Source organism: Cnephaeus nilssonii (assembly GCF_951640355.1).
Source record: "Cnephaeus nilssonii genome assembly, chromosome: 9".
In the NCBI taxonomy this organism is placed as follows: Eukaryota; Metazoa; Chordata; class Mammalia; order Chiroptera; family Vespertilionidae; genus Cnephaeus; species Cnephaeus nilssonii.
Genome location: NC_137080.1, coordinates 20,336,011 through 20,361,588, shown reverse-complemented (window position 1 = coordinate 20,361,588; position 25,578 = coordinate 20,336,011). Strand labels below are relative to the sequence as shown.

Here is a 25,578-nt window from a genome sequence, read left to right as displayed (position 1 = left end):
AGTGACCAGATTATTATGATCTCTGAACACATAATAATCTGGCCACTCAGTGTATATCCTATATAATAAAAGGCTAATATGCAAATTTTCCCCTCGACCAGGAGTTCGACCAGCAGGCAGACTGGCCAACCGCCCCTATCCCCTCCCCCTGGCCAGGCTGGCCGGACCCCAACCCATGCACGAATTCATGCACCGGGCCTCATATATCATAATAATCTGGCCACTCAGTGTAAATTCACAATAAGATGAGCAAACTAGATTTATTTGGAAAAATTCATACATCCATTCAAAAAATATTTGAGTATCAAAATGTGCTAGGGTCGGGCTAAGCATTGAGAATTGAAATAGTCAAACTTGTAGAAGAAACAGACAGAGTTGAACTATTATAAATTTAACCTATTGTAACTTGAGAAACAAAGTTTGAGTTGATACCTGAAGGAAGAATAGGAGTTACCTCAGTGCTTAAAAGTCATTTTAGCATCTCCACCCACTCTGGCTGCAGCTTGTTCTTGAAAAATTCCCTTTGCTGGTCAAAATCAAGAGGAGAGTGTGTTTTCACTGCCAGGATCGCACAGAGGCAGCAGGTGGGCCAAGGCAAAGAGCAGGACCCAGACAGTATCTGAACGCCAGAAGAGAGTAAATAACTGTGTCTCTGCCCCGGCTCCCCTTTCGATATGAAAAACTCTCCTCCTGACCTGACCTCTCCCTTTGGAGTAGTTCTGAGCTTTTGATCAAACACTGTAAGGTGGGGGTGGAACAGACAGAAAGATGGGCAAAGGACAACCTGAGTGGACCGAACCTCCACGTCTGCCATCTCAGCGGGGGGTTGGCCAGCTGTGAGGCAGAGAGGGGCTCAATTCAGACACCGTGAAAAAGAAAACACAGACTTCAGAGCAGTACTTCACTAAACCTTTGTAACCTTTTCTTTATGTCCTCTTATGGACTAGTCCATCCTGTCAGTTTGTCATAAATGCATATTTATGAGCCCTCAAATGGACACAATGTCACTGACCTGTTCCCACTCAAATGGTGTTCAGGCAGTCCTGGTCAGGAGGAAGGAGAGTGCAGGCTTGGTGGGGTGGGTGTGTGGCCTCAGAAAGAATGGGCCCAGGAGGGGAGCTTGTGACTCACTTCAGTTGGCACCATGAGCTCTCTGAACCCAGACTTCAATGAGCCTCTGACTTCTGGAGCAATCGTTGATGTGGGGTAAAAGTGAAGATGCCTCCTTTTCATCTGGAAGCAGTGAACAGCCGAAGACTCAACCATCTACTCATTTTATTAATGTATTTGCTCATTATACAAATACCAGTGGAGTGTCCACCAGATACCTTTTCCTTTTTTTCCATGGAGATTTCAAATCAAACAAGGTCATACTCACAGACAGTAAATCAGTGGTAGCAGAATAGTTTCAAGTTTATGATATGTTCTCAACTGAGCTGAGTATGAACAGAAAGGCAAGGTCTCTAAAATAATCATAATGGGGCCTCTCACTTGAGCTTCCAGGTAAGTAGGAGTCAGCTCAGTGAAGAAAGGTATGGAAGGGGGCATTCCAGATGGGTTATGGTGCTGTGAACTTGACACTCTAGGAATCTCACGAGGTCAGGTGTAGCTGGATTGCAGACCACTTGCAGAAGAGTGAAGGGAGCAGGGAGGCAGAGGCTCGATCTTATGAGCCAAGCCAAAGAGGCTGATCTTTATCCTGAAAAGCTGTGGGTACTCCTCATGTATCTGAGAGATAGTAATTAGGTAGAGGTTTGTGAGGGGGTGACTGCATGAAGGTTTGGAAGTTAGTAAGCTGAGTAGGTGGGTGAGCAGAGGAAAACTCGCAGATAATGCCCAGGTGTATAGCTTAGGAAAATGAGTTGATGGTGGTTCCTGTCATTGCAGTAGTGGAATACGTGTTTCATTTTTCACATAGCATGTGCAATATTGCCAGTCCTCTGCTCTATCTTAAAGCAAAAGTATATCTTTTGTTCTGTGTACTATGTAGGAGGAACCAACTGTCACAGGAATTATAGAGGAAGCTTGGAAGTGAGTCTGTAAGGCCCCATATTACACACACACAATATGGGTAAATGGAAATTTACCAGATGGTGTAGCATAGCAGATTTGCAGGGTTAAAATCTACTTCATGGTTGTGTGACCTGGGTAGGTTATTGTGCATTTCTACCTCAGTTCTGCCATCTGTAAACTGGGGGTGATAATGGAATTTGCAGAAGAATATGTTTCCAAGGCAGGTTGTAAGGACTTTTTGTAACACATAAAGTCAGCCATGAATCCTTTTTTTGGTCTTAATAGTCAAATAAAAATGAAGATTTTCTATCCCAGAGATATTGACTTTGAGAAGTGTCTACATGGAGAGGTCCAGGAGGTAGCCAAGAGTTGAGAGAGCACAGCAGGCTTTGGATCAGGAGATGGAGATTTGGAGGTCATCTGAATATGTCATCTCCTGAGGAAGCCTTTGGTTTGAGGTCACCCAAGGCTAGGTCAGGGTGTTGTGACCTGGGGAGCCGAGGAAATAGAGAAGGAGGAGCCAGAGGTAGGAAGAAAACAGGGAGAAAGGATGTCGTGAAAATTGCAAGAAGAGGATAACTTTAAGAAGGAGAGAGTAATCAAGTATTAAGTATGGCAAAGAAATGAAGTGAGTGTGTCCTTTGAAATTGTTGGTACAACCTGGGGGCTCTGTCAGAGCGCTTCAGTCAAGAAGTAGGGACAAAGCCCTGTAACAGGTTGAGGAAAAGGGATTTTACACGGAGACTGCTTTCAAGAATCTGGAAAACAGTAATTGGGCTTTGGCCTTTTGGTCCGCTCTGCCTGTCTTCATCTGAGACGATGGAGAGCATTGCATTCGGTTTCACAGAGCCACCAGAGCTGGTGCTGTGATTGCTAAAAGCCTGGCAAATCTATCATTCCTTGGAACCTGTTAGATAAACCCTGAATCCCAATCCCCAAACCACAATAAATACGTAATTAAATTAGTGGTTTTGCTTTCTGTGCTTATTGTGCAGCTATGAACACCAATTTCAACACTGTGTTCGAACCAACATTTCAATGTTAGGGTGATATCCATGTTTTCAAAATGAACCCACAAGCCAAGTAGGGAATTAGCATTAGCTATCTAACTGACCGGACAGGAGAAAACCATGTTGGCTGAACTGAGCTCTAGCTAATCATGAGCTACTCGTTTACGGGTGGCATCACCCTGTCCCTGAAAAGAAACACAAGCCTATGGACTTCCAGGTGACTAGCTTCAATCCAGAAGCCAGGAGGTTTGCAGGCATATCAAACGTGTTGCATTTTTATTGTATTCCGTTTGCCTAGTTGTACGAGTCTCATTCCTAGAATTAGCATTTTATTACAACTTAGCTTTAAATATAGATTAATCAAACCTAAATGAAGATCTCCTATAAATAGAAATAAGAAGCCATTTTGGATTTAGTGAGTTTTAGGCATAGCCAGTTTTTACTCTGGATGCTGTGGAATGTTCAGTTTTAATATTTATAAATCTGGCAGGTGCTATCAATGAGTCATTTGCAATGTATTTGGTTCAATGTATTTGAACCAAGGAGGTGCTGATGCCGCTGCCTCGTGCAGGCATTGGCACCTGGTAGCCACTAATTCCCCAGGGTTTGCCTTGGACAAAATCAACTGTTGTTTTTGCAAATGAACCTATCTATACAGTGTTTTGTTGTTGTTGTTTTCCCCTCATAGTAAAACAGAGGAGGTTATAATTTTTAAAAAGGAAAAGGCAGTTGAAAGTATAAGTGACCCATAATTCCTTTGCTCCTAGAGAGAGCTAATTCCTTTTCACAGTGCATATGTGTGAATACATACTCACACTCACACACACGCACTCACACCTCAATTTATGTAGGCTGGGACTGTCAACTCTATATTTACCTTGCTCCCCCCCCCCCCCCACACACACACACACTTAACAGTACATTGTAGATAAATTTCCTTGTCATTACCTCATCCTTTTTCAACAGCTGTTGAATGGATGCTTGATGGTTTACTTAACCTTTACTAATGGTTATTTAGATTATTCCTAAGTTTTCAAAATTATAGATACACCTATAAAGATCATACTTGTGTTTACATTTTTGTACATTAAATTCATTGTTTCTCCAGGGCAAGTATTTTCTAAAATTAGAGTAGGTGTGTCACCGAGGGTTTTTGACATATTGCTAAATGTCTCCCTTAAAGGTTCTACAGCTAGACTCCCACTAGCAGTTTATGAGTGTCCCTGTTCCCCGTGCCCTTGCCAACACTCAAGATTACACAGTTTAAAAATCTTTGCCAATCTGGTGAGGAAAGAGTATTTCCCTCTTCTTTTTAAATTGTGGGGAAAGAGCATTTTTAATTTTTTTTTTCATTGCTAGTGAGGTTGAAATACACATACACATACACACACCCACATTGCGTCTCTCTGATTGCCAATTTGTGTCCTTTGTCTGTTTTCCTATTCAGATGTTTATTATCTTTTCTTTCTTACAAGTTTGTTAAGGCTATTAATCCCATACAAATGTGGCATGTTTCCCCCACTTTTTCATTAGTATTTAGGGTTAATAGACAAGGGGGAGAAGGGCAAGACAAAATCTACAAAGTGAATGCATGCAGGCCATATCTGGAGTTTTCTTTTTTGGACAAAACAGTATTTTTTAGAGTTTGAATTAATTATTAATGCTTAAGCCATTTAGAAACCTTGGAAGCTCTAACATTGTGCCTGCTTTCTCTCATGGCTATTGTGGCTAGTAGGGGCTGCCACCCTTAGACAGGGAGGACCACTCCAAGTCGCCAGCATCTTTTATGTTGAGGTTGTTGGTATCTGGTCTCCCTACCAGTCTGTTAGCCGCCTGGCCTCTGAGGTGGGTAGAGGTAGTGGTTAAGAAGAATATATAATTTAAAGCTATGCATAAAGCATCTTCTCACCCCACCCTCTTTTATGAGGAAACAGAATCCTAGGGATTAAAGTAATTTGCCATAGGTAATTACACTCAAGAGTCATGAAATACCATCCACGCGTGGAGCTAAATATAACTTCATTAGTCTCAAGAACTTCTCTAATGTTCGACATCCCAGGTACTATTTTTTGAACATGTAAATGTGTGTGTGGCAGTAGGAGGGAATTTTGCTATAACAACTAATAAGTTTGTGTGTATATGTATGTGTGTGTGTTTTTTTAAGATGCTCCAGTCCTTGTGAGGATTACATTCCAAGGACATGTTAGCCCCATGTTTGTTTAACTCATGCATCAAAATAGTTCAGCTAGCATTAGAGCCAGTGGGAATCTAGACCTGTTCCGTTCAGTGTGGTAGCCAGTACTACTGGGCTATTGGGCATTTGAAATGTGCCTGTTCCAACTGGAGATATGCTTTCGGTATAAAAGAACATATTGGATGTTGAAGATGTAAGAAAAAAGGTAAACTAATAAATCAGAGAATTGATAGAAATGAATTCTTTTGATTCTGACTAACCTTTCTATAAAGAAAATATTAAATGAAAACTTAGCAAGTTCTGTTCATAAATGTTTCACAGATGGTTTTCTAAAAAATAAGGGCTTTGTTACTATTTACAAGTGCACCTTTTATTTGATGCTACAGAGAAATGCCTTCTATCTGTACTCATCTTATGAACCTAGGATTTGCAAAGGCTTAGCTGGAGTAAAGCATACGGAACATAACCTTAACTGTAGTGCATTTGTTATGTAAAAGCTTGAAGATTTTTTAAAATGCTTTCATGGCAAGTTCCCACTAGATTTGAATGTGGCAGAGTGAACCATAAGACCTTACTTTAGCTTTCCGGCCAGATAATAGCTACTCTTAGAAATCTCTGTCAAAGCTTCAGACGTTTGGGAAAACCAGTATTTTTAAAGAAGTAAGAGTCCTGGGATTTCACAGAGACAGTTATTCAGAAAAATAAACCCAGAATTTTCCACTTAAATCGGCAGATGAAAGTAATGGTGAAGACAGGCAGTAGTGCTTTCTTCCGGGAGACGTGGTGCAGTTCTGTTTTTTCCTCCCCACGCCTCTGTTCTGTGCTCACCTTGAAGATTAGTCCCTATTGCTGTAGCTCATGGATTCATTAGTATATATTGTGGACATACATGTTCAAGGGACAATAACAGTTCGTATAAGAAAGTCAAAAGTACAGTAAGTGTATATAAATGGCATATAGGGTAAAAAATAGTAGTTTTCCAGAGAAGCCTGGATAAAGAGCTATGCAGGTTGACCGGAGGGGGCTGTTTGGGTTTGCAGATCAGAAGACCTCCCTGCCACAGTGGCAGGAAAGCTCCCTGTGCAGGGCGCTGGGGAGGGTTTGAACATATGGGGAGAGAGGAAAGAGCCTGTTGAAAACAATGGGATGGGTGTCAGGAAGAGCAATTCCTGCACTGTAGCTTGGTGTGGAGTCCCAGCAGACCTAGAAAGATTTGTCAAAAGCAAATTGCATAGGGCCTTACATTCCATGTTAGTACCTTAGTTTAGACTTCGCTCTGCAGCGCATCTGCACTGGGGATTTGAGTCTGGGAAGAGCACCTTCCTTCAGTAAATTTTATTCGTCAGGAATAGGTAAGATCGATTGAAAGGGTGCTAGATCAGATGAAGTACCCTGTGAGGAACCATGATACTGATTCAGGCAATTCTTAATGGAGAAACTGAACTGAACATCTCTATCTTTCAGAGCAGAATTGTATTTTATTTGAAAGCATAACTAGGAGTGAAATACAATGTATGAAAATCTATAAAAAGAATATTAGCTAACATTGATTGAATGAATGTCTACTCTGTGCCCAGCTTTATTTGAGAACGGTGCCATTTATTATCTGAATTAGTTCTTACCATCATCTATGATGTAGACGAGGCCATTGAGACCTAGAGAGCTGGAGTCTCTCATCCAAATCACGCAGTCAGTGACTGGCACAGCCAGAACCAACCCTCTGTCAGTGTGAATTCACATCACATTGCTTTCACAAGAATTCATGATTGGAAACTTTCAAATAATAACTCCCACCAATGTTCTTGACACAGGACTCCTTTTAGAAACATTTATTTTGTACAAAATGTTTCTGAGGTTGCAGCTATGATATAAAGCTAAGTGAACAACAAGTCAAACCAAATTGTATAAAACAGTCATGCTTCAAAATGAGGTGAAATTGACAGGGTTTTCTAAAGTTGCTGCGTGGTAGTAATTCTTTAAGTAGAGTGGCTTGAATGTGTCAGGCATAAAGATTCTAATAGAAAAACAACTGTCAGCTTTAAAGAAAACCCATTGAAATTTGGCCTGAAGAAATCAATGAGTCTTTACTATTAAAAGCCAGTGCTTCCAGTGGTTTGGATCAAATGCTTTTTTAAAAGGGCACATTTGCAACTCACTGAATCAATTTCTGGAGTAGAGTGTGCTCAAGATTGAGATGCACAATGTGAACCCCTTGTGTCTGGAAACGGAGATTGTGCTTTTCAGATTAGGTTAGAACTTCTGTGCTTACTTGACTGATTTCCCACTGCTCATCACGGCACACTGAGAAAGATAAAAACACTCTGCACCCTCTATGAGGACTTAGTGCAAAGTAGGTAACAGGCATGTATCCATGAAGAGTTTGGACATAGAATTAGACCTGTGATTAGATGAAAGAAATAGCTACCTAATTACAGATTTGTGAAACCAATTCTCACATTGGCCAACAGAGGGAGACACAGGCTATGGAATGTGAGTATAATAGTTAGAAATGTTCACTGACATTGTATAGTCTAAGGATGGGAAACTGAAGCATGAAAACAGTAGTTTGAGGTTTTTGTTTGTTTGTTTGTTTTTTGTTTTGTTTTGCTTGACCAAAATTCCGATACATAAAGTATAACCCATATACTTAACAACTATGGTCTTATTCAAACCCCAGGTATGCATGTTATGATGTTGTCAAAAGTGAAAGCAGGTTGAATTAATGCCAGTAATTAATTCCTGTCAGTTTGTATAATGATATCAAGACTTCTATGAATATGAGTAGAATTTAAGCTTTTAAAAAAAGAAAAGAATCCTTAAAACTTTACACCTTGTACACGAAGAACCAGTTGCTAGTTTTCACATTGATTGTACTATGTGATAAATCATTTAGACCCAAATTTAGTCTGGTAAGAATGGCCAAATATTAAGTTTTTATTTCTCACAGCTACATGCCAAAAAAAAAAAAAAACACGGAAATTAAAATGGCTATTACTATTCCATCCTTATCTTTGCTCCTTCCCAGCTCAAATGTTACATGTTTGCTTGGAAATACATTTCTATATGTGTTCAAGTGCAAAAAGAAGTCAGAAAGATGGGTGGACATGTAAATTTAAAAAAATTCATATAGTAAGTTACTCCTTATTCATCTAAGACAATAAGGAACTGGGGGTTCTGAAACATTGAATATCTAATTAACTCAGAGTTATACTCAATTTACTGCTTTTTAAAAGAACAAGAAAAATGTGTTTAACATTAAGTTATAATAACTATAATTTTCTTGGATTCTGAAAGCTATTTGGATGATAGTTTATATTCTCAGAAAAATTGATTTATTTTACTTTCTAGTGGTTTGATTATGAATAAATAAAAGTAAGTGATACTTGATTTTACATGGGTGACTATGTCTTTTCTCTACATATATTTCAATAAATATTGAAGCTCTTTGAAATCAAGATCTCGTTCATTCAATTCCTACATATGCTTGATTCCTGTTTATTTGTCTAATGACTTTTAAACAAGTTTAATTTTCACTTCATTTTACAAATTGAAATTTTAATTTTTGGTGAAAACAAATTCAGTGAAATAAAGTGACATGAAGCCTAAAGGAAATGGAGAACAGAATCCTCAACCTCGTTCTCTCTATAGGTTTCCAGGCACTGTAACCTCAGCAGTTCATTTTCCATAGCCTAAGCTAGGCACAGTGGCAGCTGAGTTCAATAACGATGCATGTTTACTAAGCAAAGAAAACAGAGATAGCTAACAGCCCATAAAGAAAAAGAATAGATAGCTAGATAGTGTGACTGAAGGTCTCAGATAACTTCCAAATCCAATCCAATGGGTAGTTTTATCAATTCCCTCCTCATTTTTTTTTTCATAATTACTAACTTAAAAAGACAACTATGTGTTTTCTCCATTGATTTTTCCCTGCCTAGAATCAAGCGCAAGTACTAATGAGTAATGAAATAGCCCAAAGCAGACAGCGGGGTGGAAAAAAATGAATTTGATTAATCAATCTGTCCTGAATAATCAGAGGCTATAATACCTGTGATACATCTAAACAGTGGGGAGATTTTTCATTAAAACAGGACTTAATTTGGGACCAGTGTGTCTTGGAAAGGTCCTTAATTACCTCTCGACCATCCTCTGTAATCACTTATGTTTTGCCAAAACTTGCAATCAAGCTGAAATACAAAATGAAAAGTTGTCTTCTTAAAACTCTTTCTCTTTCAGGGACAATGCACCATCCTTATTTTTTCTCTGCCTCCCTGTCCATTCCTATTTTAGTCCTCTCTTCGACCTACTTACCTTTCATTATGGACTCCCAAGACTCATGTCTCTCATTTTTCTGTTATACTTACACGAGACTAATTCCATCTGTTGGTTTCACTTATTCCTTTGTGCGGACAAATCTGTATCTCTAGCTCTAAGACTTCACCCAGGCTGTAAGTCTCTTATTCTCCCTCTGTTTTTGAGACTCCAAACCTGAAAGTACTCTCTGGTACTGCCTTCCTAGTCTCTTCCTCCTGATTTCTGTAGCAACCACTCAAGTCTGGGTCCTTGGTTCCAGCAGCCATCCTGACCTATGTCATCTTCCTCGGGCAGCCTGGGCTGCTGAGTGGCCTCCAGACTGGTGTTCCCGTCTTCACTCCCCACCTTGAGTCTGTTCATCACTCTGAAGCCACAGTGATGTTGTCAAAATGTAAATCTTAGGCTAGGACAGACCTTCGTCAGAACCAGAGGAGAGTCACACCAGCCTCCTCCTCTCATGCCCCCTTTGAACTGGCCAGCCCCGGCTCGGCACTGTCGTCCCTCCTCTCACACTCCACTCCGCATCATTGCAGTAGATTGACAGTTGATCTTTTCATTGAATGCTCTTTCTGAATTTATTCTTTGTCTGTTAGATCAAGTTCATATTTCTCGGTCTGATATTAAAAAATGTACCTAATGTTTTTTACCTTACCTTCAGTTACTCACCATGCCATTACTTAGCTTCAGTAATGTCCATTTCTTCACTGTCCTGTTCCTCACATTCATTCTTGCCCACCCTCCGTACATCTGTACACACCTGAAGTTAAGTACCCTTTCTGTTCATTTCAGTGAATTCAAGATGGACTTTTGTTTTTCTTCTGTACTTGGGTCTACTTTTAAAACCTATATTGGTTTCTCTTTTTTATATTTTTACTATATGAATTACCTGTGTTTTACAATTTACTCGTTTTTGGTTTATTCCAGTTATTTCTAATATGCTTGTCACTTCTCAAGATACTTTAATTTAAGGCCCTCAAGGGTGGAATAGGGTCTCATGTATGGCTCCTGGCAAACATATTATTTACTGTAGAACCAGTCAGATAGTCACTGTGGATTCCTTGATTTGGAATTTGATGAATGTTACCTACATTTTTTCCCCCCAAAGCCTCTGTCTTTGGAATATTAAGCCTTGTCTCTTTTCCTCCTAGAAATCCATTCATTAAACAACATTCAACTTTGTGAACCTGAAGAATTTTGACCGTTTCAAGTCTTAATGCCACACCACTACTCCAGTGAATTTACTACGACTGGTAACAATGACCAGAAGCCTGAAGAATTAAAATGCCAATACCAAACCCTACCTTAACAGCTCTGGTCTACACTGTTCCCTCGCATTTTAATATATTATTTTGTTTTATAACCACTCCTAAATAATCTTGGTTCTTTCTTTCTTTTTTATTTTAATTAGGGAGTTTTGTTTTGTTTCCTGTTTACTTTGTGTACAACTACCTGCTTTTTATGACTCAGATGATCCAATGATAGTGAACAAAGCCAGCCTGGCTGGTGAGGTGCTGTTCACTGGAACAGGTGCTGTTGTGCGGAAAGAAAACGCTATGACTAACTTAGGTAGTGGCTTTCCTCCTTCCCATTCCCACCGAACTACCACCGATTACAGTAAATATTTACAGTTCTCGAATTGCAGTAAATACACTGTATGAGAAAATATTAGTACGGATTAAAAGCATTTCTTACATCTCAAAACCTTTCTAATGTTTTAGAAATTCATTGGGAATATCTTTTATGTGGATCCCTTTTGACTTTCCAGTCCTGTGACTTTTTTACTGTTAGTAGGAAGTCAGAGACCCAGACTGGAGAATTACGCAGAAGCTCACTGACCACGTGCTGTGTGCGGAGACCCCGCCGCACCGCAGTGCCAACGCCTCTCAGACACGCTCTTCGGCAGCATTCCAGAAACAGGAGGGAGGAGCAAGAGACCACAGTGTCTTCCCTCCTGCTGAAGTATTCAGGCAGCTTAAAACCTTAGTGCTTTCTTTCTTAACATGTCCAAATTTCAGTATTTTCCATTATTTGGACATTTGTGTAGAACATTTGCTTTGTATTAAACCTCCTTGTGTACATGTGAAACTGACCTTTTGTTATTGAGCAGGTCTGTCTCTCTCAAATAGTGGGATTCACACAGGTTTGAGGGCATGGGGAAGAGGAGTGGGCAGGGCTGCGGTGGTGTTTGGATGGGCATCAGAAAGCTAGACCGTTTGAAGCTGACACCAGAGACCTGATAGGGACTTATTAACTGTATGGAACATTTTCCTTTTGCTTTTGACCTGATGTATAGTTATGATGCCAGATTAGATTTATAGCAGCTTCAAGTTGTATTAAATGATATTTTGCTTTCTGTAATACTGTTATAAAATAAAGTTGGTTTATTCTCTAGCCTTGTCATTTCTTTTTTTAGTTTAAAAAATAAAATCAAGAGATATCTTCAGTCAGAAGTCCTATCATTTTGTGGGATGTAGCATTTTTAGAGTCTGTTATTCAGATCTTTGATAATTAGATGCTGCCATCATCACTGATTTCAAGTGGCCAAGGCAGTGTGAAAAGTTTGTAACCCTAATGTTTACAGTGCCAGACTCCTCCTGCCTGTTTCCATAACCCACCCCAGCTTTGACTAAATCTCCAAGGGATCATTTTGTTTGTTGTTGTTTTGTGTGTGTGTGTATTTTTTTGTTTTGGTTCAGGAAATATTTTAGCTGTGCCATCCGAATCCTGCTTCTGTTTCATGTTTTGCTTTGCTGTCCACTGGGCCTTCAGGCTGACGGGCTTTATGGATGGCTGCGACCACATCCAATCGGGACAGTTCATGGTGAAGCTTGTGCCGAGACCCACCAGATTAAGTGCTGATTTTCTTTTAAACATCAAAAGCATGACACAGCAAATGACCAACAGGAGAGCATTCCATTTAAAATGTTACGTAGAATTTCTCCAGTCATTTAAAGGGAGCGTAGTAAATGCAGTGTGCATGACTGCCTTCTCTGGGATCTGTTCCCACTGAATTCTCTCTCACCTGTGAAAGGTCTTTCTCACTTTCTCTAGAATGATTACAGAAACAACTCCTCCTCTCTGAAGAAGCCTATCTCAGCGAGCCAAGCCTTAGAAATATTCTGGAATCAAATGTGGTTCTGTAAATATTTTCCATCGGAAAGCTTATATTTATAACATTCGTATTTAAAGCAGAGGGTGATCTTGCCAGGGATTTTGAACAGTATCTTTCCATACTGCTGAAGACAGGCGCAGCGACAGGAGGCATGTCGGCGGCAGCTCCCGTGGGACAGGAGATGCCGAGGCCAGTCAGGGCTCAGGCTGGCTCAGCTCAGCACGGGCAGGGCGTGGGGCCCCAGAGAGGTTGCAGCACCTGTGGGGGACAATGCTGGTAATTTCACCTGTGACTACAGCAGCAAGGCTACTGTTTTTTTAAATATTTGTATTTATTACCAACTATTTCTCAGGATGTTATAATCTCTATAAACTGAGCTTTCAAAACCCCAAAGGATAGAATAAGAAAGTAGATCCGCAAGGTTCACTGAGGAGAGACATCCAGGTACTAATTGTATATCAAGTCAAACGCAACATGACTTGTGGGTGATAAGCAGTAATTCCTTTTAGTTGCACGAAGTTTTGACAAGTATTATTTTACGTAACTCTTACAGCAATCCTGTGTAGAACACAGGAAACAAACTAGCCATAACTACTGCCTAGTGTGAACTTCATTAAGTATGTCCTTATTTATGGATAAAATTATATGATGTCAGGCTATTATAGGAATAAGAATGATATGGAGATAGGGAGGAAGGAGTGAGTTGTAATTTAAATGAAACAACATTGGCCATGAGTTGGTAATTGCTAAAGCTGGGATTCATTGTATTGTTTTGTTAAAATATCCCATCATAAAGGCTAAAAATGCCACAAAGCCCCATAATTTTAAACAAGTTCTTTCTCCATGTACTGCAGAGCATACATTGTTCATCGTGTGGTGCTTGGCTCAGTTTCCACGCAGGCTTACCCACTGGCGTGAGTGATTAGGACATGTGAGTGTCACCGCTGAGGCACTCAGAGTCAGAAACATACTCCTGACGGTTTTTTTCAGAAGTCAACACTGTTCAGGTATTTGCTGGGATTAGGCCATGCTGCAGAGTTGGCCCCAGAAGAGAACATGACCAGCTGGCAAACCCTGACCCTTGGCCACAGGGTTAAAAATAGTGACCTGTGTATATTTACGATGTCAGATTAGATTCATAGCAGCTTCAAATTATAGAAAACATTTGCTTCAGACACACTGGCCTCAGAATCCTACAGATAGACATTTGAATCCCCTACTCTGAGTAACTGAGCCATGTGACTTTAACAAAGGCACTTAAACATTGATATGGTGAGGGTAATACTACAACCCAATATGGGGGTATTCTGGTGCTTAGATGAAATAAAAATGTATAAAATGCCTGGCGGAGCTCCTGGCACAGTAATGCCCTCAACAAAATGGTAATTGTCATGAATACTAATAAGACTATGTCTAAGTTAACCCACCACGGGCCAGTTTAAGATCACCACCAGTCTGAGCTGTGTTCTGGGAGGGCTGTCTATCGCAGAATTCTCTCCTGTCATGAGGTGACTTGGGAAGCCTGCTGGGAAGGTTTGGCTTTGGAGGTCAGGGGACCTGCCTTCGCTGAGCCCTGCATTGCCAGGAACCCTTTATGCTCCTCCTCTGCTGTGTGGAGGCAGCTAAGCTGGCTGGTGTAAGAGGCACAAATCCTTTCTTAAGATTCTGGCTGTAGACTTCCTAACCACAGATTTCAAGGAGCTAAGCTTTCCCCCAATATATGCAAAGCAATGGTTATGTGCATTTTTCCTAAAGATAAAAGATGATTCCTGGCTTTCGTCAAATTCTCAGAAGCCTTTATTATCTAAATTAAAGGTTAGGAACCTCTGCTCTTAATCTGGGTTTGGAATGTGGATTTGAGAAATCAAATGGAAAGAATATTTTAAAATTCCCAATCTGGGGGTAATTTTTTTTTAACACGTTTCTCGTTTCTGTTCTGTCACTCATTTGCCAGAGTGAATGTCATTGTGCAAATTCTGACAAACTCAGAGGCCTCTCCTGGTTACATACTAATTAGTCAGCAAGAATCTCAAAAGCATTTACTTTGAAAATGTTAAAACAAATCAGAAAATTGGTTTCTCAAAAGTGTTTTACAGGTATGAATTGTGATCTCCAAGACACAGTTTTGCCAAAGTACTCAAAATGTCAAGAAAAAGTGGTTCTTTGTATATGGAAGAGTTTATCTGTTTCTGCTTTTCCAGTTGCTACTAAATGGTATGTAGAAACTACTGGAGGCTGTTACCTTATTGGTTTAATTATAAGTAAGTTCTTATTTTTTTTTTAAAGGGTCGCAAGCAATATTTCAGGGAACATAATGTGTGCCCTTATCTAATTTTCTGTTTTGTCTGCGTGCACCGTTCCAGGATGTGAAGGACGGGTGTGGGCTTGCAGTATCCCAGGACCAAGTTTCCAGCAGGAGAGATGGAAAGGTAATATTAGCTGCTTTAGGTTAGCTCTGTGGGGAAAAATGTTTTTTCTTGGGTAAATTTTCATTGAATAAATGGCAACATAACAAAACTTAAAACATCCATTCCAGTGTTTTATTGAAGGTCTCCTGTAGGGGAAACAATTGGGAATTCTTTCAGATATGAGAACATTTGAAGAGAGATTAGGAACTGTCGAGGTGAGAGCATTTAGGGCCGTGAGAGCATGTATGGCCCCTGGTGAAAGGCTGTGGAGCACAGGATGGAACAGAATAGGTAGGACAATGTGGGAAGACAGCTGGCCTGGTCTAGGGCAGCCACGATGAAGGGCCAAAGCCGTGGGAGCTGGAGTGAGATCACCGCCTGTGAGCATGTGAAGAGCAAAGGCGTGGCCATGCAGCTGGTTGGCTGTGCTCTGTAGGGCTTTTGTCAAATTGAGTAGCAGTGCCTACTAGCAGATTGCAGTGAAACCCTGGCCTTGGGAAAACTAACATGTGTCTGTCCCTCTCCCCGCACAGAAACCTTCACAGAGCTGCTCGTGATTTTACTGGAAAGTCCTTCCTCTGGTCTTACTCAACAGCAACAAAAGAAATAGGTCTTGCTTTAAACTACTTGGTTATACTTATCATTGAAAGCATGTATGCTTAGAGCTCATCTGTTACCACCGTGACTGGCAAGGCAGAGATGCCCGAGTGGCATCCACCAAAGCCAAGAGTCTGGCTTCCAGAGTGCTCGCTTCCAGAAGGTGAACAAACGCTGGGGGCCGAACTGCAGATTTGGCTGGCAGCTGGGAATACGGTGCGTCCTTCCACGCCTTCTGTTCCAAAAGCATTTTTACATAAGCTGACTTCCACCAGGGGCTAAAAAGAGATCCCTCCAGAACTGAAAGAATATTGTTATTCCTTCCATATGGCACGGGTACTGTTATTCTAATATTACCCCAGTCTGGAAGCCCCAGCAGACATTTTCATTGCAATCAGATGCAATAAAACATGGAAATGAGTGTCTTCAGTCAAAGGGTGAGTTTCATGTTTTTCAAGAAGTGCAAATGGAGTCCAATAGCTCACTGGATGCACATGAAGAACTTGAGGGAAGGGGGAAGAAGCAGAAAATATCAGCATTGGTGGTGGATTCTGGCTTTTTTTCTTTCGTCGTCCGTGCAGTCTTTTGTGTGATTGTATGTCGCTATGGGAAATTGGTGCATTTCTCACAGGTGGCCAAATTCATACGTTTTATAAAGTGAATCACTCTAATAGCTTGTTAGATTCATATACAAATATTGGAATATAAGCAGACTTACACTTAGGACATGTTAGGCATCCTTTGTTAACGTTAACTAGAAAACTGAAAAGCATAATAGTAATCACTATTTTAGCCACCACTTTGAATTAACTGTGTAGGTTATCTGTGTTGTCTCTTTGAGGCCCTCCCCCCGACCCCACCCCCACCCCCCCTGCCATGCCTCAATCATTTTCCTCCCTTTGGCTTTTATTATGTCCATCTTTCTGTTTCTCTGTTCTATAGCTTCAACTGTTACCTCTCAGCAATGTCTCTGAAAGAGAATTCTGCTGGGGAAATGTGGACCTCTCTCATTTAGAAATAGCTCCCTGATGTTTTGTTTCAAAGGCAAAGACTTGAATTATTCTCCTCATGGGTTACGGGAATACTCTGCTCTCCTTTTCCCAACGTCAAACTGCCAGTATTTCCAAGTCACGTCATGCTGAAAGCTGCATTCGTAGGTGATCCATATGTAATACTGAGAGACTGCACTTGTTTTGTGATTTGATAATGTGATTGTGAAAGCAACTGGGAAAAGGAGAAAGGCAAACTCAGGGCCAGAATGATGCTTGAAAAAGTGTCAAAGGCTGCCGAAGTGCAAGAGGAAGAGGTGGGAAACCTCTCACAGGGAATCCAGGGAGCCCCCAAAGCATTTGTCTTTTACTGTCTATCTGTTCTCTACCAGAGTTTCTTTACCTTTACAATAATATGGACTTCCACAGGGTTATGTCATATGGATTTTATTTTTAAAATATGCCCTTCAGAGTAGACATAGTCCTTTAAAAGGTAGGAAGTTGCAAGGTGTCCAGTCCACAGAGCACCTCCAAGAAAAGCTTATATTCTTGGTCCTCTCTGAACTGCTATGTAAGCTGAGGCTCAAAGAAGCCTTCTTGGATAATAGCTGCCACTTGTCAATATGGTTCGGAGCAAGCATCTTAATAGTCTTTCCATTTTTGCAGTGGTTCTAGTTTGTTAGCCTTTGCTCGCTAAGCCATTGGCCGTTACTCTCTGAGCAGAAGTTCAGTGCACTTTAGCCATCGATGAGTCCCCAGAGGTCACCTGTGTTTCATTCTGTGGTACAGGGAAGAAGCAGTCCTGCGGTGGTGTTGGTGAGCAGGAGTCTGGGACAGTTCTTCATTGACTGAAAGGAAACATACCAGTTAATACGCTGGAAACAGCTGAGTGCCATTGGTCATTTACTACTTACTCACCAGTGGTTATTGTCCAGCATTTCTACACTGGTGGCCCCAGCAGTTATGGAAGTCCATGTCTTCTGAGCCAGTCCTATTGCAGGAGCTCTCCTTACCTCCTCAACCACTCCAACAACATGTAAATGCTTATTTCTAAAGAATGATCCTGGCTATAGTAGATTACCATTGTAAAAAAAAAATATTACATGCTAAAGTATATTTTATGTGTAGTAGATTAAGTATGGATTAAACTTATTAAGATCCACATCCTATATAATAAAAGGCTAATATGCAAATCGACTGAACGGTGGAACGACTGGTCACTATGATGCACACTGACCACCAGGGGGCAGATGCTCAATGCAGGAACTGCCCCCTGGTGGAACAGGGGGAGCGCTGCTCAGCCACAGGCCCTGAGCTGGGTGCAGTGGCGGTGGTGGGAGCCTCTCCTGCCTCCACAGCAGCGCTAAGGATGTCCCGGGGGGGGGGGGGGGGGGGGGGGAGGAGCAGGCCTAAGCTGGCAGTCAGACATCCCCCAAGGGCTCCCAGATTGCGACAGGGTGCAGGCTAGGCTGAGGGACACACACACACACACACACACACCCCGAGTGCACAAATTTCATGCACCAGGCCTCTAGTAATCAATAAACATTTACTAAGCAGGTCTCAGCCCAGAAGCTGGGGATATGGAAATGAGTAAGACAAGGTTTCTGTCCCTGCTCCCTTCACCCCACCCTGATTGCTTAAATGTGTTTTGGGCATTTATAGTCTTTTGACATGTCAAATTATTCTTCCATTTCCTTTTGGCAACTTTTACTGAAAGCTGACAGTTTCCAATTTTCACCACCTACACACTACTTAACTCCTTAAAATGTAACTTTAATTAAAGCTACTCTCACTAAAATATTAAAAACTTATCACCGATATCCTAATTGCTAAATCGAGTGGCACTTTCCAATCCTCAGTTTTCTTCCTCTGTAGCATTGGACACAAGCCATTCTCCATGCCCCGATCATTTTCCTCCTGTTGGCTTTGTTATGTCCATCTTCCTGTGTTCTCTGTTCTGTAGCTTCAACTCTTAACCTCTCAGCAATAAGAAATTTGCTCTTTAGCTCTGAGAGGTCTCTTGAGATTCCAACAAGTCTCCCTTGAGATCTTCCTGATAGATCAAAAAAATCCATCTCTCTTCCTGACCATCACCAACACACACAAGTAAACCTGCTTTTTCACTCTTAAAAGTTTTAGTTTTAGAATTGTAACTAAACAAATTATTCAAGCCAGAGACCAAGAGCTTATAATCTCGTGGGAGATAATACATGTTTATAGAATCAAACCTGAAGAGGTTCTTTTTGATCTCATGTCAAATCCAAGTAATTGATCCCTGCCAGGTACTTTATATGCCAGGTATCCCAGGACACAGGGGTTCTCTGAGGCCTTCACTGCTTGTCTTCTTAGTCTGGAGAGGGGACACATGCATTGGATGGTGACAGACTCTAGGCTACATGAGCCTCAAGGTTTAATAGCTAATATTTCTTGAGCAGTTATTAGGTGCCAGACACTGTGAACCCCTTGCATACCTTGTAAGTCAGCATTGTTTTTGTTGTGTTTTTTTTACTTTACAGAGAAACAAATTGAGGCAGAGAGTAATCCAGTGAAGCAATTTGCCCAAGATCACAGAAACTGATGGACTCAGGATGAGATCCCAGACAATTTGACTCCACAGCCACTCAGTTACACTGTCTTTCCACATAGATTATTGCTAGTTCAAAGGTATTGCTTGAGATGGCCCCTGCTTAGATTAAAAGCTCATTGGAATATGAGTAATTCCTTTCCTTTTACTCTTAATTACCAAAGGCTATACTGTATGGCCAGTGCTGTGAATGAGGAATTAGGATGCAAATCGTGACCTGAAAATGGGTGACCTGAATAGTGGGATTGAAAGACCTCTAAGATATAGGGACACCAAGAGGAAGCTTATCCATCAACAATGAGTTATCTAGTAAATAAAGTGTTTGTGCTGGCACAATGCAGAGAGCAGAGAAAAAATTAGTTTTCTTCTAAAAGAGCTCGCAATTTGGCCATCATTTTATTTCAGTGGGTCTACAAGGAGAGTGCAGAGAGAGATTAGACAGGTGAGTTAAGCAGGTGGCCTTGAAAATCCCTGTTTGCAATTGTGAAAAATTCTACAAGTAACCACTTTTTCTCTTGGGGCCACAGGTGAAGAAATGTGATCTTTTTGACTCAGGGCCTTGTCTTCATGCTTAGGAATGAATCACCATGATCAGTAATTATAATTACTCCTGTTACATAACAAGGCTGATCAAATCCTCTTAAAGCTTTTGTAAAATTTTTATCTTGTTGCAAATTCTCCTAGTTGTCTTTCATATTGGTGGTTGGTTTATTTGTCTGGGATAAAAGGATTCATTCATTCAACATATTTCTATTGAACACTTATTCCGTGTTCAATACTCCAAGGGTAGTGATTGGCTGAGAGGGCCAGCTCTGGATTGGGCTGGCCAGGATTCAAATTCTGTCTCCACCACTTTTTAGGTGAATGGCCTTGGACAATTTGCTTAATTATTACAAGATGATTTCAATAATATTTATTATTATAATGACACAAACACTTCCTTTTTGAAATTTATAAGCCAGCAGAGGTAATAATGACTAATAATAATTGTTAAGAACAGGCACTCTTAAGAATCACATATGTGTCACCTCACATAATCCCCACACCAACCCTACAGTTATTTCCTGCTATTATTTCTATTTTACAGATGAAGAAACAAGTTTCCAGAGGTTGAGTGGCCATTATTACAGAACTAGAATTTGAAACCCATTTAGTTTGACTTCATAGTCTGAGCTCTTAACAATTTCACTCTGCTAACTCTTAAATTATTCTGATTTTCCCAATATTTCTTTTCCATTAGGATTGCTGACTACTAAAACATATATATGAAGTTCAGTGAAAGATGTCTAGCCACCCTGTACATTTTCAATACTTGAATTGTCTGTTTTAGAGTGTAAGTTGCAAAAAGCCAGAATCTGCTCACTTACCTGACCTTATTTTGGGATCTAATGCCATACAAAAACTTTAAGGCATTCAATAGACACTTTTTAAAATAATAAGAATTTTGGGGCAATGTTGGATATTTTTTAGAGCAATTTGTTCTTAATCAGAATGATGGTATTTTGGGGACAAGGAGTGGCACGAGATATGTAAGTTTAGGAATCTCAGGATTTGGGGAGAGAAGACAACCAGAAAAGAACTTCAGCTTTACAAGACATGAGATGAACATGGCATGTTTGATAAAGGGATTGACAATGGCAAGTTCAAGATTCAGACCTCTACCTCAAGAGGTACTCCTTAAGGCAGTTGACAGATTGAAGAGTACAGGATGTTAGAGAAATTTCTTTCTTCCTTTGGGAGAAAATTGATGTTCTCTACATACTAATTAAATTTATGTGCACCATTACCTCCCAAGTGCTGACAGTGTAGGGATTAATGTTGAATAATTACTATACCTCCACATGCTTTCCATCATGTCTTAAAATGCCTCCCCTGTCTGACAAACTAGTATGCATGAGGCAGGCAAACTGATTTCCTGTTTCAGAATGCAGGAGTCGGGGGTCCTGTGAACACACCAGTTAATCTGTCACTGTCCCTTTCTTTACAGGAACAAAATAGGAATGATTACACTTGCCATAACCCTGGTTGGAAGATTAATGATGTGACATTTGACCATCTGTTTACAGTTTTAAGAGGGAGCTGCTAAATAGAGATATTTTATTTGGGGCCAAGTGATCTCATTTGTCCTCAAAATGGAGAGAAGGTGGTCCAGTCAGCTAGGTAGTCCTCTCTTAGCATCTTCCAGATGGCTCATTGGCAGGCCACTAGTAACAGAGCACTGAGTCATTAGTGCTCTTTCCAGCAATAAACTTCAGATGGGACCACTGGTACATTAAGTGACAGATGCGCAGAGTTTTGTTAGCTCCCTTTACCTCCTCAGCACTCTTTCTGTATTCCTTATCTGTAGCCCAGAAGACCAGGCACACTTCAGTGAGAGCCCATGGAGAAGAACCACAGAAAATGAAGATGCTGAGATCTTCATTTTCTGTGATCTTCATTACATCGCTGAGATGCCCCTTAGCTATTTAGAGGGTCCTACCTCTGGCGGGAGTGTTCAGCTTTAACTTTGAAGCAAGACTTAAGGAGAAAGGGCAGGTCATTCTTACGGCCCTTTGACTAGACATGTACAAGGCCAGAGGCAGAGGAATACAGATTTCCAACATCTCTCCTCCAATTTCTAATGATTTTGCCAGGTGCCTTTTGTGGTTCTCCAGAACTGAGTTTGTTTTATTTCAATCCTGCAAGCCCATGGGAAAAATATGTTCCAGGATCTAGGAAAATCCCTGGTATATGGTAGGTTCTCAAACATTTGTTGAATGAATGAACGAATGAATACATCTCTTCCTATCCAGAAGTATAATGCAAATTTGGAGCAAGCCTCAACGTTGGTGAAAGGGCTACCCAGAGAGCATTATCTCTCATCATGTGAGCTGACCTTGCTCTCCCTTGGGTAGGTGCTATGTTGCAAAAACTGGAGACTTTGAGAGGGATGGGACAGATCTATAGTTTAGCAAGTCTAAAAGTCAAGGAAAGCTCAGTAGCGTATCAGAATTTAGAATGAAAAAGAAGAAAATGTGAAGAGACAACAGGTCTTTGGGGCCTTCTACTTCTTTCACTGAAATGCTTCAGAAACAGTTCCAATTTGATTGAGCTACAAACTTAAGGTGATAATTTTTGTCTAAGACGTGGTTTCTAGACAACGTATACAGCAGGGATGTGTTGAAACAGAGTGTCGCGGTGAGGTGATCACAGTGATGTACATATGGAGCACTTCCTCTGGGTCTGGGCCTGGGCCTGGGAGCAGCACCCTGCCTGCATTTTCTCCTGCCTCAGCCCCCTGAGATGCCAGGCCACACGCCCAAGGGCAAGTTGACTTTCCAGGGCATTCTGAAGGAATGGGATTGATGTGTTTATATCTCAGAATTATCTAAATAAGTTAAAATACTGTAGACCCATTTCAATTTTACAGATTATAGGTATTTTCCCCAAATATCACCCAGGGATAAAGCTATAAAATCAAAATTCATCTTTTTTTGCAGAGTTTGTTCAAATACCAGCTGTCCTGCCAAATGCTGAATGATCTGATCTATAATAACTGATAAGTAGAGGCCAGTAAGAGACTTTGGAACCCACGTGATTATCTTGTCCTGCTGTTTGCCTCATTTAATGCTTGATATATTTTGGAGATACTAAAAATTTTATGTCGCCAAAGAGGCAGCCAGAGATGACACTTGGAAGTGACATGAGCATCCAAGGCCCTGACTGTGATATTGGCATCCTATTACTGCTCCACAGGGTGCTCCATGTCAGTGGGCGCCTGGCATGCTTGTGACTGACAGTGACCATTGCAACAGCTTGAAAAGACCTTCAAAGGGGGAATGTTTGCAGTGGCCAGGCATTAAACCTACTTGGAAGACTCTGAAGGTCGCTGTAATTAGGAGCTTGGGGGTTTCCTATTTTCCTTTTTCAGAGGCTGTTTTCCAGGGCTCAGTGGTGTGAATGGCGGGTGGCAGAACATCCAGAAGACTGGTCTTGGGGGCAGTGGAGGATAAACTGACTTAATAAAGAAAGGAATTTATCACACGAATGCTGTGAGCAAGGCGGACTACAGCTGGGCCACTCAACGAGAGAGCTGTTCATTAAAATGAGACACAAAAAATGAAAGGCTAGGGGGATATTTGAGTACATGATGATCGGAAACTTATGATTCTATAATGTACTCTCTGTCCTCTAGGATTTTTTATGTTCTAAATCTCATAAAAATAAATATCCCCAGTTGCACTTCTATTTGGTTTTAGATCATATGTGATCACATTCAAGATTCTGAACATCTTTTATATAATAATATCCATGAATGCATTGCTTGGACTTGGTAAGTTTTTGTGGAAGAGAAAGGGTTTTAAATATTTTTTTTAGTACTTTAATACAATACCATCTAACGTAAAAAATATTACTGGTTTTTGTTGATCTTGCTAAGATAGCTATTAACCTGTGTGATAATAATCTGTTGTTTGCTGGGCGCACTGTTGGCACACAGTCTCTCAAGTTACGGTCCAGCTTCATTAATTTCAGTTACAGCAGAATAAACAGTCTCAATCCAGGACCCAACTGCCCACATCTAAATCACTTTAAGCTTCCTGAGGGTGTTTTGTTTGTTTAATTGGTTGGTTGGTTGGTTTGGGGGTTTGTTTTTATTTTTACCTTATGCCTACAGCCTCATGGAAAGTTTACACCAAGCCATCAAACATCTATTAGGGCTTGACATTTGGCCAAGCACCACAGTGCTGGGCAGTGGCTGAGAAAGAGATGTGTGTGCACACTCACAGGCTCGTATACGTATGTCTGTCAGGTAGAGAAAGCAGAGCATGAAAAACGTCTTAATGTTTGTGAATCGATTGCCCTGAGAGACAGAGACAACCAATCACACATGAAAATTGCTGAGTCACAGTGTGACTGCCTGTGAGAGGCTGCCGTTAAGGGGTCCCCACAGCGGGCCTTCAGAGCCTGGCGCATGATCCCCACTCCTGAAAGGATCAAACTTGGCCACATTCACCAGTGAAGATAGCCTGAGGGAGCGCTTCTTAAGTACCTACAAATCGAAGAGATGTGTTGCTCCAGCCTCCCAGAAAACACTGGCCTTGCATTGGCCTGTTCCAAAGGTGTGCAATGAGGAAGGACTTCCCACCCCTGCCTGCGTGGCTCACACTTACCCTCCATCAGTTTGACCCTGAAGTAGGCAATGAGAAGGAGCAGCAGCAATGTCACCGGCAGGAAGATCCCCAAGAGCAGGAACCAGCCCGGGAGCTCTCGCAGGAATGCCCGCAGCACAGGGTTCATTGCCAGTCGCACAGACCCTGCCGGGCCAGTGGGCTGGCGCTGGGGACGAGGGCAGCGTGGCTCAGTCAGCACTTGTTTTCTTCTGGGAATCGGCCTTTGCTCAGCACATCTCGGTGGAACTTTTTGTGGACTTTGCTCTATTTAAATGGCCCCATGAATTCTGAGAGAAGTGCTGGCAGGTTACTCTGTAACTCAGCTGCACAGGGCAGAGGAATTCAAAGGTGATTCTCCCACACCATTCCGGAGAGGAGGGTTTATCTGCCAGGTTGGAGATACCAGGAGGCTTAGATTTCTTTGTATTCAGTTTATCTGGAATGAAAAGTACTTGACTTCAAGCAAACCGCACACACACACACACACACACACACACATTCAATTTATATATTCCCTGACATAGGAAGAATTTTCTAAATTTTAGAGCTAGAAATGACTTAGTAACCATGCCTATGAACTTTTGTAAGTTCCTTTTTACAATACCTATGAACTTTTGTAAGTTCCTTTTTATAATAGTTGACACAAATCTCAATGAAGGAGAAACAAAATTCTTTCCATATGTAAAAATCTTAGTATTTCTTGCTCTGAATGCTTTTCTGAGAGGTGCATTCATTTATTCAACAGACGTATAATTCTACTAGAATCCAACCTCTGGACTAGATGCTGGGTGTGCAAAGCAGAGTAAGTCATGGTCCCGTCCTCTGAGAGTGGAGACAGGCACAGAGATAATGGGTACAACTGATAATGATGGAAGGGATGGTAATCTGGCCCCTCCTCCTTCTCCCTTTGATCCAGGAGTGTTTGCTTCCTGCCGTAGGAGCTTGAGCTCTCAGCTGCCTTCTGCTCATACATTCCTGTGGCCAACCATTAGCAGCAGAAGGTGGGCCCTAAACGATAGTGATGTGGGCTGTGTGGTAACCACAAAGTTTCTGGGAAAAGAAAAGGTAATGAACTATGTTGGCATTGACTTGCTGACTAAGTCAAGTTGGCATGGACTGCTTTAGTGAACATTTTTCAAAGATGCCAATCTACTAAGTGAAAACTAACTCAAGAATTGCTTTCACATTGAAAGGATCTGTTGGTGAA

The 25,578-nt window shown here is 41.1% G+C and overlaps 2 protein-coding genes across 10 annotated transcripts in view; one reads left to right on the top strand and one right to left on the bottom strand.

Annotated features, from left to right (window-relative positions):
• Nucleotides 1-11,919, top strand: part of EPB41L2 (erythrocyte membrane protein band 4.1 like 2) — a 199,151-nt gene extending 187,232 nt beyond the window's left edge. For all 9 annotated transcript variants that reach the window (XM_079781297.1, XM_079781296.1, XM_079781295.1 and 6 more), the window contains one exon: nt 10,677-11,919. The gene's annotated coding sequence lies outside the window, so the exon portion shown is untranslated. The remainder of the gene's footprint in view (nt 1-10,676) is intronic.
• Nucleotides 11,920-12,047: 128 nt separating this feature from the next.
• On the bottom strand, nt 12,048-24,626 carry SMLR1 (small leucine rich protein 1). The gene is made up of 2 exons (XM_079781299.1): nt 24,372-24,626; nt 12,048-17,482 (listed from the first exon to the last, which is right to left on the bottom strand). Exons 1-2 carry the CDS (start codon nt 24,496-24,498, stop codon nt 17,397-17,399), a joined length of 213 nt encoding a protein of 70 aa, XP_079637425.1. The 5' UTR covers nt 24,499-24,626; the 3' UTR covers nt 12,048-17,396.
• Between the last annotated feature and the right edge of the window lie 952 nt (nt 24,627-25,578).

Bases quoted from the DNA above. Each gene is read 5' to 3' on its own strand.
- SMLR1 (XM_079781299.1), bottom strand. From the start codon at position 24,498: ATGAACCCTGTGCTGCGGGCATTCCTGCGAGAGCTCCCGGGCTGGTTC. The intron at 17,483-24,371 runs GTAAGTGTGAGC...GTTTCCTTTCAG, and splicing joins CAGGGTCAAACTGATGGAGG to TCAATGAAGAACTGTCCCAG.